Consider the following 17,405-nt stretch of genomic DNA (forward strand, 5'->3'; position numbering starts at 1 on the left):
ACAGTAGTTATACCATTGAACAGAGCATTAAACACAAAATTATTGCAGCTAGTAACAAAGGCAATGTAATAATTGTGGGGGACTCTAATCTTCATATAGACTGAGACAATGAAATTGACAGGAGTGATCTAGAAGATGAGTTTGTAGAATATTTTCGGGACAGTTTCTTGGAGCAATACATTGTGGAGCGAACTTAGGATAAAGCCATCTTAAATCTAGTATTGTGTACTGAAGCATGGTTAATAAGCAATTTCATATAATACAATGAGAAACAGTGATCATAATATCATTGAAATCCATGTTAAGTTTGAAAGTGACATGCTCTAATCACAAACAAGAATCTTAAACTTAAACAAAGTCAATTACGTAGGCATGAGGGGAGAACTGGCTAAGGTAAATTGGGTAAATAGACTAAAAGGTATGGCGGTAAATGAACAGTGGGAAACCTTTAACAAAATAATTCAAAATGCTCAACAAAAATACATTCTGTTGAAAAACAAAAACTCAGCCAGAAAGACCCATCCGTGGCTCACTCAGGAAGTTAAGAATACAATTAGATTAAAAGAAAAGGCTTACAATGTTGCAAAAAAGAGTAGCAATTCTGAGGATTGGGAGTGTTTCAGAAACCAGCAAAGGGCCATCAAAAAGTTGATAAAAAAAGGAAAAAAATAGAATATGAGAATAAACTAGCCAGTAATATAAAATGGCGCAAGGGGAGAGCCAACTGTGTAACAGCCCCGACAAACAAATTTTTCTGCAGCACCTGTGGAAGAGCCTGTCACTCTAGAATTGGCCTTTATAGCCACTCCAGGCGCTGCTCCACACACCACTGACCACCTCCAGGCGCTTACCCATTGTCTCTCGAGATAAGGAGGCCAAAGAAATATAAAACCAGATTGTAAGAACTTTTGTAGGTATAGCAAAAGGAAGAGAGTAACTGAAGTAAACGTTGGTCCCTTGGAAGCAGAGACAGGAGAAATTATCATGGGGAATGAGGAAATGGCAGAAGCATTGAACAAATATTTTGTGTTTGTCTTCAAAGTAAAAGACACAAGTTCCATACTAGAAATAGGCAGTAATCTAGGGGCTAACAATAGTGAGGAAATTAAGGAAATTTGTATCAACAGAGAAAAAAGTATTGGAGAAACATAAGAAACTAAAATCTGACAAATCTCCAGGACTTGATGGCCTACATCCTAGGGTTCTAAAAGATAGCTGGAGATATAGTGGATGCGGTAGCTATGATTTTCCAAAATTCCTTAGATTTGGGAATGGTCCCATCAGATTGGAAATTGGCAAATGTTACACCGCTTTTCAAGAAAAGGGAGAGAGAAAACAAGGAACTACAGGCCAGTTAGCCTAACATCAGTCGTGGGAAAATGCTGGAATCTATTATGAAGGATGTCTTAACAATGCACTTAGAAAAACACAGTATGATTAGAATAGGTCAACATGGTTTTATTAAAGGGATGTTTGACAAATTTATTAGAGTTTATTGAGGATGTAACTGGTAGGGTAGTTAAAGGGGAACCATCAGATGTAGTATACTTGAATTTCCAAAAGGCATTCGAAAAAGTGCCCAACAAAAGGCTAACTGGCAAGATAAGGACTCATGGAGTTGGGGGTAATATATTAGCATGGATAGATGATTGGTTAACAGACAGGAAGCAACAAGTGGGCATATACGGGGCATTTTCAAGTTGGCAGGTAGCAAATAGTTGGGTGTTGCAAGGATCAGTGCTGGGGCTTCATCTATTTACAATCTATATTACTTACATAAATGAAGAGACAGAGAATAATGTATCTAGGTTTGCTGATGATACAAAGATAGGTGGAAAGGTAAGCTGCGGGGAGGATACAGAGAGGCTGCAAAGAGATATAAACAGGTTAAGTGCGTGGACAACAAGATGGCAGATGGAGTACAATGCAGGGAAGTGTGAAGTTACGCACTTTGGTCGTAAGAATAGAAAGAAAAGCAGAATAATTTTTGAAAGGTGTGCAACTTTTAAGTCTCGATGTTTAAAGAGTCTTGGGTGTGCTGTACAAGGAACGCTGAAAGTTAACATGCAGGTACAACAAGTAATTAGGAAGGCAAATTGCATGTTGGCCTTTATTGCAAGGGGATTGGAGTACAGGAATAAGGAAGTATTGCTACAATTGTACAGGGTTTTGGTGAGACCACATCTGGAATACTGTGTGCAGTTTTGGTCTCCACATTTAAGAAAGGATATACTTGCTTTGGAGGCAATGCAGCAAAGATTCACGAGATTGGTCCCTGGGATGAGGGGTTGTCCTATGGTGAGTATTCTCTGGAGTTTAGAAGAATAAGAAGTGATTTCATTGAAACATTTAAGATTTTAAAGGGGCTGGATTCATAATAGATTCCAGCATTTTCCCATGACTGATGTTAGGTTAACTGGCCTGTAGTTCCTGGTTTTCTCTCTCCCTCCTTTCTTGAAAAGCAGTGGAACATTTGCCAATTTCCAACCTGATGGGACCGTTCCCAAATCTAAGGAATTTTGAAAGGTGTGCAACCCAGAGGGTGTGGATGCTCCATCGTTGAATACATTTAAGGTTGGGATAGACAGATTTTTGGTCTCTCAGGGAATCAAGGCGTATGGCGAACAGGCAGGAAAGTGGAGTTGAATCCTAACATCAGCCATGATCATTTTGAATGGCAGAGCAGGCTCGATGGGCCATATGGTCTACTCCTGCTCCTATTTCTTGTGCTCTTGTGGCCTCAACTATTTACGATCTATATTAATGAATTGGAGGGAGGCGCCGAATTTATTGTAGCCAAATTTGCTGACGCATGAGGATAGGTAGGAAAGCAAGTTGTGAGGAGGACACAAAGAGTCTGCAAAGGGATATAGATAGGTTAAGTGAGTGGACAAAAATTTGGCAGATGGTGTATAATGTGGGAAAAAGAGAGATTGTCCACTTTGGCAGGAAGAATAGAAAAGCAGATTATTATTTAAATGGAGTGAGACTTCAGAATGCTGTGGTACAGAGGGACCTTGGTGTCCCTGTACATGAATCACAAAAAGTCAGCATACAGGTACAGCAAGTAATCAGGAAGGCAAATGGAATGTTAGCCTTTATTGCAAGGGGAATGGAGTGTAAAAGTAGGGAAGTATTGCTGCAACTATACAGGGCATTGGTGAAATCGCATCTATAGTACTGTGTTCAGTTTTGGTCACCATATTTAAGGAGGGGCATACTTACATTGGAAGCAGTTCAGAGAAGGTTCACTAGGCTGATTTCTGGGATGTTGGGTTTGTCTTATGAGGGAAGGTTGTGCAGGTTGGACCAATACTCATTGGAGTTTAGAAGATTGAGAGGTGATCTTATTGAAAAGTATAAGATTCTGAGCGGGCTTAACAGGGCAGATGCTGGGAGGATGTTTCCCCTCGTGGGGGAATCTAGAACTAAGGGGCACAGTTTCAAATTAAGGGGTCTCCCATTTAAGATGAAGATGAGGAGGAATTTCTTCTGAGAGGGTCATTAGTGTTTGGAATTCTCTACCCCAGTGAATATATTCAAGGCTGTGTTCGAGAGATTTTTGATTGACAAGGAGTCAAGGGTTATGGAGGGCAGGCAGGAAAGTGGAATTAAGGCCACAATCAGATCAGCCATCTTATTGAATGGCGGAGCAGGCTAGAAGGGCTGGATGGCCTGCTCCTGCTCCTATTTCTTAGTTCTTCTGTTTACCAAGGAAGAGGACTTTGCCAAAGCTACAGTAAACAATGAGTTTGTTGAAATACCAAATGAGATAAAAATAGATAAGGATGATGTACTATACAGGCTGGCAGTACTTAAAGTGGGAAAATCACTCGGTCAGGATGGATCCTAGGTTGGTCAGGGAAGTAAGGGTAGATATTATGGAGGTGCAAGCCATAATCTTCCAATTCTCCTTAGAAACATGGGTGGTGCCAAAGGACTGGAGAATTGTAAATGTTACACCTTTGTTTAAAAAAGGGGGAGGGATAAACCTGGCAATTAGAGGCCATTCAGTTTAATGGTGGTGGTGGACAAGGCTTTAGAAAAAATAATCCAGGAGAAAATTAGCAGTCACTTAGAATCTTGGGCCGGGATTTAATGCCGAGGCGGTGGCCCACCCACTGGTTGAAAAGCTGCAGGCGTGCACACTGATCTCTGCCGGCCCTGGAAGCCAGGACCAGATTTTATGGTCATCAGGCAATTAGTTGCCTGAGGTCATGGCTTCTACCCCCCCCCCCCCACCCCCCCAAGGCAGGATGTCCCACCGCCAAGAGCTGCCGGCCAATCAGAGGGCCAGCAGCTCCTTAGTCCCTGCAGTGACATTGGTGGCAGACAAATGAGAGGTCGGGTGGGGGGTGGTGGGGATCTTCAAGCGGGGACAGCCTTTGTTGCTGGGAAGGCCCTCTGTGGGGCAGAGGTGCCCGAACAGGAGGGATGCCCCACCGAGCTCACAGTCAGGCTGCCAGGGTATAGCTGGCGGACTCGCGTGTGGTGTGGGCCACCCTGCAACTGCTAAAATATGTGGCCATTAATTAGCTATTAATTAGTAAAATACCAGCAGAGGTGGGTACATGATGGGCAAGACACCTCCTGCCATCCCACCTGATTTTACCCTCCCCACCCCACCTCCCAACCCGCTCCTGGAGCGGGGTGTATGTAAAATTACAGCCATAGAATCATAGAATGGTTACAGCACAGAAGGAGGCCATTTGGTCCATTGTGTCTATGCCAGCTCTCTACAAGAGAAACTCAACCAGTCCCACTCTCCCACCTTTCCACTGTAGCCCTCAATTTTTTTCTCTTCAGATAATTATTCAGTTCTCTTTTGAAGACCAAGATTGAATTTGCCTCCACCACACAGTCAGGCAGTGCATTCCAGATCCTAATTTCTCACTGCGTAAACATTTTTTTCCATTGCTTTTTTTGCCAATCACCTGAAATCAGTATCCTCTTGTTCTGGATCCTTCTGCCACCAGGAACAATTTCTCCCTATCTATTCTGTCCAGCCCCCTCATGATTTTGAACACCTCCATCAAGTCTCCTCTTAATGTTCTCTTCTCCAAGGAGAACAGCCTCAGCTTCTCCAATCTATCCATGTAACTGAAGTTCCTCATTCCTGGAACTCTTTTCATGAATCTTTTCTGCATCCTCTCTAATGCCTTCACACCCTTCCTAAAGTGTGGTGCCTAGCACTGGACACAATACGCTAGTTGTGGCCGAACCAGTGCTTTATACAGGTTTATCGTAACTTCCTTGCTTTTGTACTCTATGCCCCTGTTTATAAAGCCCAGGATACCAAATGCTTTATTAATCATTTCCTCAAATTACCCTGCCACTTGCAATGATTTGTGCACATATACTCCGAGGTCCCTCTGCTCCTGCACCACCTTTAGAATTGTGCCCTTTATTTTAATATTGCCTCTCCTCGTTCTTCCAACCAAAATGAATCACTGCACACTTCTCTGCACTAAATTTTATCTGCCACTTGTTCACCCATTCCACCAGCCTGTTTATGTCATACGAGCATACGAATTAGGAGCAGAAGTAGGCCAGTCAGCCCCTCGAGCCTGCTCCGCCATTCAATAAGATTATGGCTGATCTGTTTGTATCACGAATTCCACACTCCCATCTACCCCCGATAACCTTTGATTCCCTTGCCTAACTAGAATCTATCTACCTTCGCCTTAAAAATATTCAATGACCCTGCCTCCACCACCTTCTGACGCAGAGAGTTCCAAAATCGCACAACACTGATAGAAAAAATTCCTCCTCATCTGACCTAAAAGGGCGACCCCTAATTTTAAAACAGTTCCCCCTAGTTCTGGACTCACCCACAAGAGGAACCATCCTTTCCACATCCACGTTGTCAAGACTGTTCAGAATCTTATATATTTCATTCAAGTCTCCCCTCACTCTTCTAAACACCAGTGAAAACAAGCCCAGTCTGTCCAACCTTTCCTCATAAGACAACCCCCTCATTTCAGGTATCAATCTAGTAAACCTCCTCTGAACTGCCTACAATGTATTTACATCCTTTCTTAAATAAGGAGACCAAAACTCCACACAGTATTCGAGATGTGGTCTCACCATAGCACAGTGGCACACTGGTTAACACTGCAGCCTCACAGCTCCAGCAACCCAGGTTCGGTTCTGGATACTGCCTGTGCAGAGTTTGCAAGTTCTCCCTCTGACTGTGTGGATTTCCTCCGGGTGCTCTGGTTTCCTCCCACATGCTAGAGACTTGCAAGTGGATAGGTAAATTGGCCATTGTAAATTGCCCCTAGTGTAGGTAGGTGGTATGAGACTTGAGGGAAGGTGAGATGTGAGAGGGAAATGGGATTAATGTAGGATTAGTATAAATGGGTGGTTGATGGTTGGCATGGACTTGTTGGGCCAAAGGGCCTGTTTCGGTGCTGTATCGCTCTATGACTCTAACTGAAGCATCATATCCTTACTTTTATTTTCAATTCCTCAATGTCCTTTTGAAGTTTATCACTATCCTCCTCACAGTTCACAATATTTCCAAGTTTTGTGTCATCAGCAAATTTTGAAATTGTGCTCTGTCGGTCATTCATATGTATCAAGAAAAGAAGAGGTCCTAACACCGACCCCTGGGGAAGCCCACTATAGACCTTCCTCCAGTCCAAAAAAAACCTTTCACCACTACTCTGTTTCCTGTCACTCAGCTAACTTCACATTCATGCTGCTACTGTCCCTTTTATTCCATGAGCTCTAACTTTGCCGACAAGCCTGTGCTGTGACACTTTATCAAATGCCTTTTGGAAGTCCATGTACACCACCTTACCCTCATTAACCCTCTTGGGACTTGGACAAGCATGGACTTACAAAGGAGCGTCAGCGCAGATTTCTTAAGGAAAAAACGTGTTTGACTAACTTGACTGAGTTTTTTGATGAGGTAACAAAAAGGGTGCATGAGGGCAGTGCAGTTGATGTTGTATATATGGACTTTCAAAAGGCAGTTGATAAAGTACTACATATTAGGCAAAACTGAAAGGATAGAACACTGGAGCTTAGTCTTTATTCACGTACAAGCTGTTATTTACAGAAACACACATTGCACATCAGGCACCTCCAATCAACAACCCCTCTTTCAGTCTGCTCCTCTATATATGAGTGCGGATAAGTCCCCAATTAATACCCACCATCTGAATACAATTACCCACTCATTGATATACAATTAATAAGAGATTCTTAGTGGTGATTACAAGGCAGTAATCTACTCCTGAGATTATTATATTTATAGGTGCAAAAAAACAGGACACGGTAGCATAATAACTATGTTACTGGACTAATAATCCAGAGAACATAAATTCAAATCCTCCATGAAATTTTGGTAATATGAATTTAGCTTTTTTTAAAAAAACTATGGTAATAAAATAAACTGGTAAAGTGGCCATGAAGCTGTTGGATTGTCATATAAATCCAACTGGTTCAATAATGCAACTTAGGGAAGGAAACCTGTCATCCTGACCCATTCTGGTCTATATGTAAGTAATGAGAGGCAATGAATACCAGGCTTGCTCGTGATGCCCACATATTGAGAATGAATAAATAAGAGGATGGCATACCATGATACGACATCTTAAAAAATGACTAAGTCCATTAAGCCTTTAAAAATTTCCTGTCTTTCTGTCTATTTATCTGTATGTTTGTCTGTCTGCCTAATTTTATTCCTTTACTATAGGTTTTAAGACATGTCAACACATTTTAGGTATCACACTATGTAAATTTCTGTGCGCACTTTAGGAAAGTATTAAAACATAGAAAGGCAGTCATTTCCTGCTAACTCCTTATGACTTTAGAGAGGGGCTGTAATTTACAAGTACCCACCAATATCAATAAGTTCCTCAACAACAGAAAATACCCAAGATTTGAGTGAACCCATTGTGGAGGTCATGATAGTCAAATGGCATAGTACAGCATGGTTTGGGCTGTCACTATGTTGTTACATTCTAACTGAAGTAGTAACTCACGTAATGCATACTATAATATTACATGCATTTTGCAAGTTGAAGTTCGCAGTAATTTTTCTTTGTGTCAAACACGTAAATTCATCCTGCTGCAGACACTGAACTATCATCTCTAAATGACCAAAGAAAACAAGCAGACAATTCTGAGGCAAAAAACTAACCTTGAACATAGTTGTTCCAGGCTCTCGTCCACCCAGTACATTGCCCTCCATGATCTGTGCAATTCTTGTGTCTGCCACTCTCATGAAGTCCCTGACTAGATCAGTGACATCCACTGACCAGTCAGGTTCTAACATGGTGATCACCTGATTGGTGCCCTCTGAGGAAGTTGTATGGAATTGTGTGAACACTCGTACTAATGCATGCTGGTACTGTAGAGTGCAGCCTCGTGTTTTGCTTCGCTCTTCTTCATCTTCATCCTCACTGTCACGAGTGGGCCTGAAAAATACAGCACACGTACAGCAAGGTAAATGTTAAACTAACATATGTCTTTGAAATTTAAAAAACAATATTTTCTTTACTATTATATGAAAGGGCTCATGGCATCCTGCCAACCACTGTAATGACTATGCAATATCTGGCAAGGCCTCAAAAAGCTGTAATATTTCAGCTGCATCAGCCAATTGGATATACAAAGGAGCCAAAATATTATTTGGCTAGATACCTTTTCTCAAGGTTTCTGTCAAAGTCTTGCTAAAGACAGTTGCTGGGAGTTGTATGTCAGTATGCTTGAGGTGATTTGCAATTGCTGTGGACAAATGCCTAGTCTCCACTTGATGCCTCCCTCCAAAGCCTGCTGTGTCCTGGAAATTCACCTTGGAGGGATCACAGATCCTAAGCTGCTTCGCAACACTGGCAGTGTAAGAGGCTGGTACGCCCAAACAATTCATCACATGGATGCCAGCAATTATAAGCACTTCTCCCTTCCCTTGTTGTTGCTCTCTTTGCATATGTACCGACTACAGTCAAGCAGGTGTTCTGTTCTAGGGCTCTGGGGATCCACAAGAGCAGCCTGAGAATGCCACTGCATCCATTTTCTCTCTCTACCTGATGGGAAAAGCCCATTGTCTTTGCTTAGAAGTGTCCATGGCATTGTGGCTATGATGGGAACATTTGGGGGTGGGTGGGAATTCACTCACCACTTTAAAGAGCAGCACTTTATTGCAAAGGTCATGCTTTGGCTTGCCCAAGTAGGATTAATACTCCTTTAGCACAACCACAAGAATAGATGACAGAATGATTGAGAAAAGAGCATTTGTCTTGTCACAGACCATGTAAAAATTGTCTTGTCATAGAATCAACCAACAATGTAGCTTTGCACCATTAGCAAACTTAGATACATTACTCTCAATCTCTTTGTCTACATCATTAATATAGATTGTAAATAGCTGAGGCCCCAGCACTGATTCTTGTGGTAATCCACTACTCACAGTTTGCCAAGTTGAAAATGGCCCTTTTATCCTTACTCTCTGCTTCCTGCCCACTAACCAATCCTTTATCCATGCTAATATATTACCCCAACTTCATGAGCTCTTATCTTAACCTTTTGTGTGGCACCTTATCAAATGCCTTTTGGAAATCCAAGTATACTACATCTACTGGTTCCCCTTTATCTACCCTACTAGTTATATCTTCAAAAAATTCTAATAAATTTTTCAAACAAAATTTGCCTTTTGTAAAACCATGTTGACTTTGTCTGATCATACTATGTTTTTCAAAGTGCATTGTTAAGACTTCCTTGATAATAGATTCCAGCATTTTCCTGACAACTGATACCAGGCTAACTTGCCTGTAGTTCCCTGTTTTCTCTCTCGCATTAGAGACCATTCTAAAGCCGAGGGAATTTAAAAAATCACAACCAGTGCCTCCTCTATCTCTGCAGCTACCTCTTTTAGAACTTAGGATGTAGGCCATCAGGTCCTGGGGATTTGTCAGATTTTAATGCCTTAAGTTACTCGAATGCTTTTTCTTTGCTGGTATTAATTACCTTAAGTTCTTCATTCTTATTAGCCCCTTAGTTACCCTCTATTTCTGGTACGTAATTTGTGCCTTGTACTGTGAAAACAGATACAAAATATTTGTTCAATGCTTCTGCCATTTTCTCATTGCCCATGATAATTTCTTCTGTCGCTGCCTCTAAGGGACCAAGGTTTACTTTAGCTACTCTCCTTTTTACGTATTTGTAAAAGCTCCTACAATCTGTTTTTATATTTTGGCTAGTTTACTCTCCATTTCGATTTTTTCCCTTTTTGTCAACTTTTAGGTTGCCCAGGTTTCATCAAACCTGCAGACAAGGGCAGTGCTGTTGTTGTCTGGTGTACCGACCTCTACCTTGCAGAGACTCAGCGCCAACTCTCATACACTTCTTCCTACTTCCCCCGGACAATAACCCCACCACCGAACATCAAGCTACTGTCCACAGGACTGCCACTGACCTCATCTCCTTTGGAGATCTTCCCTCTACAGCTTCCAACCTCACAGTCCCGCAAACCCGGACAGCCCGCTTCTACCTCCTTCCCAAAATCCACAAACAGGACTATCCCGGCAGACCCATTGTTTCAGCCTGTTCCTGCCCCACTGAACTTCTTTCTTCCTATCTTGACTCGATCTTTTCTCCCCTGGTCCAGTCCCTTCCCACCTACATCCGCGACTCTTCTCGCCATACGTCACTTTGACAATTTCCAGTTTTTGGCCCTAACCACCTGCTCTTCACTATGGACGTCCAATCTCTCTACACCTCCATCCCCCACCAGGATGGTTTGAGGGCTCTCCACTTCTTCCTTGAACAGAGACCCAACCAGTCCCCATCCACCACTAACCTCCTCTGCCTGGCTGAACTTGTTCTCACATTGAACAACTTCTCCTTCAACTCCACCCACTTCCTTCAAGAAAAAGGTGTTGCTATGGGTACCCGGATGGGTCCTAGTTATGCCTGTCTTTTTGTGGGATATGTCGAACATTCCTTGTTCCAGTCCAACTCAGGTCCCCTCCCCCAACTCTTTTTACATTCATGAATGTATCGGTGCGGTTTCCTGGAACTAGAAAACTTTAACAACTTTGCTTCTAATGTCCACCCTTCTCTCACCTTCACATGGTCCATCTCCAACACTTCCCTTCCCTTCCTTGACTTCTCTGTCTCCATCTCTGGGGATAGGCTGTCTACTAATACTCATTATAAGCCCACCGACTCCCACTGCGACCTCAACTACACTTCTTCACACCCTGCCTCCTGTAAGGACTCCATTCCATTCTCCCAGTTTCTCCGTCTCCGACGCATCTGCTCTGATGATGCTACCTTCCACGACAGTGTTTCTGATATGTCTTCCTTTTTCCTCAACCGAGGACTCCCCCCCCACTGTGGTTGACAGGGCCCTCAACCGTGTCCAGCCCATTTCCCGCACCTCTACCCTCACCCCTTCCCCTCCCTCCCAGAACTGCGACAGGGTTCCCCTTGTCCTCACTTTCCAACTCACCAGCCTGCACATCCAAAGGATCATCCTCCGCCATTTCCGCCACATCCAGCGTGATGCCACTACCAAACGCATCTTCCCCTCCCTTCCCGTCAGCATTCCGAAGGGATCATTCCCTCCATGACACCCTGGTCCACTCCTCCATTACCCCCACCCCCTCATCCCCTTCCCACGGGACCTTCCCCTGCAATTGTAGGAGGTGTAATACCTGCCCATTTACCTCCTCTCTCCTCACTATTCAAGGCCCCAAACACTCCTTTCAGGTGAAGCAGCGACTTATTTGTACTTCTTTCAATGTAGTGTACTGTATTTGCTGCTCACAATGTGGTCTCCCCTACATTGGGTAGACCAAATGCAGATTGGGTGACTGCTTTGTGGAACACCTCCACTCAGTCCGAAAGCATGACCCCGAGCTTCCGGTTGCTCGCCATTTCAACCACCCCCCGCTCTCATGCTCACATCTCTGTCCTGGGATTGCTGCAGTGTTCCAGCGAATATCAACGCAAGCTCAAGGAACAGCACCTCATTTACCACTTAGGCATGCTACAGCCTAGCGGACTGAACATTGAGTTCAATAATTTCAGAGCATGACGGGCCCCCCTTTTTATTTTTAGTTATTTTTTCATTTTTCTTCATTTGATCTCAGCTTGTTTAGTTTGGCTCTATTGTGCCTATCCATTGTTTTTTTAATGTTTGTGCTTGGAGCCAGGGCTGTTCATTTTACAGTCAATTAACACCCTCTCTGCACTAACGTTTTGTCTTTCACTTGACCATTAACATACCGTCTGCCTTTGTTCCATGACCTTCTGGTCAGTTATTCTCTGTGACCCTGTCCTATCAACACCTTCTCTTTTGTCATCTCTTGCCCCACCCCCACTTTACTTGCTTAAAACCTTTTAGATTTCTAATATTTGTCAGTTCTGATGAAGGGTCACTGACCTCTCCACAGATGCTGCCAGACCTGCTGAGTATTTCCAGCATTTCTTGCTTTTATTTCAGATTTACAGCATCTGCAGTATTTTGCTTTTAATTTAGGTGGCCCTTTGCTGGTTTCTAAAACACACCCAATCCTTAGTTTAACTATTATTCTTTGTCACATTATAAGCCTCTTCTTCTAATCCAATGCTATCCTTAACTTCCTTAGTAAGCCACGGATATATCTTTCTTGCTGAGTTTTTATAATGAATGTATTTTTGTTGAATTGAATTGTTTCCTTAAATGTTTCCCACTGCTTATTTACTGCCATACCTTTTAGTCTATTTACCCAATCAACCTTAGCCCGCTCTGCCCTCATACCTGTGTTTATGTAAATTAAAAATTCTTGTTTGGGACTGGAGTATGTCACTTTCTAACTTAATATGGAATTCAACTGTGTTGTGATCACTATTTCCCAGTGGATATTTTACTATGAGATTACTAATTAACCCTGCTTCATTGCACAATACTAGATCTAAAATAGCTTTATCCCTAGTGTGCTGGAGTACGTGGTGCGAGACCAGTAGAGGAGCAGGTGCTGACTATTTTTTGAACAGATGACTTGTTGAATTCTGTTAGGTGCCCTGACTCTGGTTTCAAAGCTTGTCTTTTTTGAGGCAGACCCTAACTTGGAAGTGAAAGTAAAAACTTCAGGTTTCTGGGGAAATTGAAACTAGTGGTAACCAGATAAAATACAGTCATTTGACCAAAGGCATCCAGGCTCAGATTTGAAGACTGCAGAGTTCAAGCAGGCTGCAGGCTGTTTGGCACAGAAGCTGAAGAGACAGAAACCTGATTCTGGGAGGTGGCTGTTGGCAAATATGAGTTGCAGCAGCTGTTTTTGGTGATTTAAAGAGTTATTGGTGAAAACTCACCATCAAGACTATTGTGAGCAGGACTGAACACGTTCAAGAAGCGACAAGACTGAAATGTTGAAGGGAAGACTGCAATGCACGCTATTGATGAGAAGATATTACATCAGTATCTGCATCTTAGAGGAACAGGAGTTGGAAATCTATCTGAAGAAGTTCAAAATTTTGAGGAACTTTGAGGCTGCTCAGTACTATCTTTGCTGAGAGGACTACCCTGTAAATCTGTGAGATCTATCTTTGTTGAAAATGATAATTAACATGAAATCTGTAAACTATTTTTATTGACCATGATTTATCTGTTATTTCATGTTTAATTTATGTTTAATTTGGTTTGGTTGCTGGAGTTAAAAAAGTGAAATCCTATCCATTTGGTTTTTTTATTGGGGCTGTTCAGTAAATTTGGTTCCATTTGTTTGTTGATCTTTATGGGGATCATAACACGAGTTGGTTCCACAGCGCATTGTTCCAGGAAACTGTCACAAAAGCATTCTACAAACTCATCTTCCAGACCATCTTTGCCAATTTGATTGGTCCAGTCTATATGAACATTAAATCCCCCCCACAATTATTACATTGCCTTTGTTACAAGCTCCAATTATTTCATGCTTAATGCTTTAATGGTCCAAAGGTCTAAATACTGTTAGGTGGCCTATAAATTACACTCACCAATATTTTCTGACCATTGCTATTCCTAATCTCCACCCATATTGTTTTGATGGGCTTCATCTTATGTTCCAGTCGCCATAATTGGCGGTGGTGTTAAAAAATGGCGGCACTCACGCAAGGGCTTAGCTCTGCGGAACCGCCGTGATATTAAACACGGCAGCTCATTTACAACGCTGGGGCGGACTGCCCCTCCCCATTGACATGAAGGGGACAGGTGGTCCCGTCCCTGGCAATGGCGTCCGGTGCCACTGTGCAAGCGCTAAGGGTTCCAGGCCCTTATATTTAATCTGAGTTTTTAAAGATATAGACACTCAGAATTTATTCAAACTAGTTACATAAATGTTTCAAATCCCGCTCCCAACCGCCCAATGACCAAACAATTCATTCCTTGCCCTATTCCCCCAAAAATATTTACCTTGCACCCCACCCCCCCACAAGTTCACAAACTTTAATCTTTAACCCTTCCCAAAACCCCCTTGACCAATGAAAGTAGTTTAACCAGCTCCCCGCTCTCCCACACTGACAAACTTAACAGCTCCCCCTCCCCACCAGTGTTCCGCCTGACATCAATGGTTGGAGAGACGCCGGCTTCAATATGGCACCGGAATGGAAGGCGGGAGCAGGTATTTAATTCAATAATTAGCATTTTTTTAAATATTGAAATGTGGCTCCCGTTGCTGAGCGGTGGGGGGTCTGCCACGAGGCCTTGCCGCAGCCAGCAGTATGGGGCCGGGCCTTCCTGGCGTCGAGGCCCATGGCAGGCCTCTCCCGGAACCATTTTCTGGGCCCTCTGCCACAACCACCGATTTCAGGGGGTTGGTTAAATCCGCCCCTACTTCTTGATCTTCTAAGCCAAGATCCTTTTTCACTACTGTCCTTATGTCATCCTTGACTATCAGGGCAACTCCTCCTCCTTTTCCATTCTGTCTGTCTTTTCAAAATGTTGTGTACCATGTAATATTTATTTCCCAACCTTGGTCAAACTGGATTTTGTGTAGGAGGCGGGGCTCCCGGTGCCAGGCCGAAAAGGCAGGGGGAGTCTGCCTCGCCCAGAGCGATCCTCCAGTGTTTTTACATCAAAGTTTCATGAGCCGGGATCCTCATCCCTTTAAAGATGGGGATCCCAACTCCATGAGCTGCAGGCGAATCAGAGGGCTGACAGCTCAGCAGTATCAGTAGCGCCAGCGGGAGCAGTGGCCACTCCCAGTACTGTAGAGGCCTTGGACCCACGCCCAGTGCTGCCTAACTGTTATTTCTTCAAGGGGCAATATCAGTAAGGGGACAACTAAAAAAGCTGTTCCGTGCTTTAAATCATAGGAATTGCCTTACAAGAAAAGCCCAGCCGTTGCAGTGATCTCCCAAGCACTTTCAGGATGGAATCTGCTGACACGTCTAGGGCCTCAGTTGCTGCCATTTCACCACCAATTCCATCATGGCATCTCACTTATTCCAGAATTAGCCCAGAGCAGCTGGTTAGTAAACTATTCATCCAATTAAATATTGGGAAGACAGAAGCCATTGTCTTTGGTCCCCATCACAAACTCTGCTCCCTACCCATCGACTCCATCCTTCTCCCTGGCAAATGTCTGAGGTTGAAGCAGACAGTTTGCAACTCAGTGTTATACTTGACCCTAGATCAGCTTTCAACCACATATCCGTGGCACCATGAAGACTGCATATTTCCACCTCTGTACCATCGTCCAACTCCACCCCTGCCTCAGCTCATCTGCATGACTTGACTATTCTAACAGTCCTGGCCAGCCTCCCGCCTTCCTCCATAAACTTGAGGTCATCCAAAACTCTGCTGCCCGTGTCTTAACATCCCACATCTTGTTCACCCATCATCCCTGTGCTCTGACTTACACTAGCTCCTGGTTAAGCAATTGCTTGATTTTAAAATTCTCATCCCTGTTTTAAAATCCGTCCATGGCCTCTCCCCTCCCTATCTCCATAACCTGCTCCAGCCCCACAACCTTCCGAGATATTTGCGCTCATCTAATTCTGGACTCTTGAGCATCCCCGATCTTAATTGCTCCACCATTGGCGGCTGTGTCTTCAGCTGTTTGGGCCCTAAGCGCTGGAATTCCCTCCTAAACCTCTCTGCTTTTCCTTTCCTCCCTTAAGATACTCCTTAAAACCCACCACTTTGACCAAGCATTTGGTCATTTGCCTTAGTATCTCCTTCTTGGCATATTTTGTTTATTAATGTTCCTGTGAAGCACGTTAGGCCATTTTATTATGTTTAAGGTGCTATATAAATACAAGTTGTTTCTGTTGTTGTAGTGACTTCAGCATCAGCCAGAGACACCCATTTGGGAGAAAGTAATGAGTCAGCAGGATTGTGACTAGGTGAAGCACTAATGAGAATAAGGGCCTGATAATGGAAGAGAAGGAAAGTGCCGCCCTCCACAAAGAAGGGAAAAAAGACTGACCCCGACTGAGAAGTCATGGTCCAGATCTCAGAGGCCAGTGTTCCAAAGATCAATGATTAGGAAGCATTGATGGCATATGGATGAATTATAGATGGTTTTCATGCATATGGTTCAAATGGTGGACAAGCAGAGGAGTCCACTGCTTGGATCTGCAACAGATTGGAACAAATTTGTGATTTCCTGCTGGATGCCCCGGAGACAGTGACAGATTACCATATTTCCGCAGCAACAGGGCACAAGGAGAAGATAGTAAGGACTTTGGTGACTTCTGGAAGGGCAGCGACCACGTTTCAGTGGATATGTTGAGGGCCAGTGTAAACATTACACATTCGCAGGGCTTCAAAGACCTGAGTGGGGCACTGACCAGTCGCACTTGTGATTCTATACCCAACACCAGTGTGCTGCAGGGAGTGAGTGCAAAAAGTTGCTGTCTCTCTGGACAGTGACACTGAACTGCTTCTTTAAGGCCTCCTCCAATGCCTACAAAAAAGGGAGCTTCAGACATGCCTTGGCACTGGATGGGAAAGGATGATGGAAGTTGATCCCTCTGTCACTACTGTTTCTCTGAGACGAGAGTCATCTAAAACTTCTAAAGTGCTGGAGTAGCCACCCTTCGCTCATCCTCACCTCACTTAGGGAGCATACTTGTAGAAGTAGCAGGTTAGGAGACTAAGCAAGTAAGCACATGGCATTAAAAAGAAGTAGTTGGGGGTTAATGGATTTTCGGGCACCTTTTGTGTGAATGTTGTTATAGGAAGTAAACAAGGCTTGAACACAGAGCTCCGAGTTAACTTCTGTGTATGCTTGCAACTTTTGCGAATAGGATATAATGGCATGGGATAAAAACAGAAAGTGCTGGAAATACTCAGCAGGTCTGGCAGCATCTGTGGAGATAGAAACAGAGTTAACGTTTCAGGTTGATGGCTTTTCATCAGAACACCTGGTCAAGAGGAGAAAAAGTAGTCAAGATAGGAAAAAGTAAGTTCAGTGGGGCAGGAA

At 43.5% G+C, this 17,405-nt stretch overlaps 1 protein-coding gene across 1 annotated transcript in view; it reads right to left on the minus strand.

The window, feature by feature from the left end:
- The window catches only part of tmem132e (transmembrane protein 132E), a 679,389-nt gene that overhangs the window by 90,113 nt on the left and 571,871 nt on the right, over nt 1-17,405 (minus strand). Inside the window, exon 7 of the mRNA XM_068009881.1 lies at nt 8,153-8,429. Coding sequence (XP_067865982.1) covers nt 8,153-8,429 — 277 coding nt within the window. The remainder of the gene's footprint in view (nt 1-8,152; nt 8,430-17,405) is intronic.

Source organism: Heterodontus francisci, chromosome 30 (genome assembly GCF_036365525.1).
Source record: "Heterodontus francisci isolate sHetFra1 chromosome 30, sHetFra1.hap1, whole genome shotgun sequence".
NCBI classification, from domain to species: Eukaryota; Metazoa; Chordata; class Chondrichthyes; order Heterodontiformes; family Heterodontidae; genus Heterodontus; species Heterodontus francisci.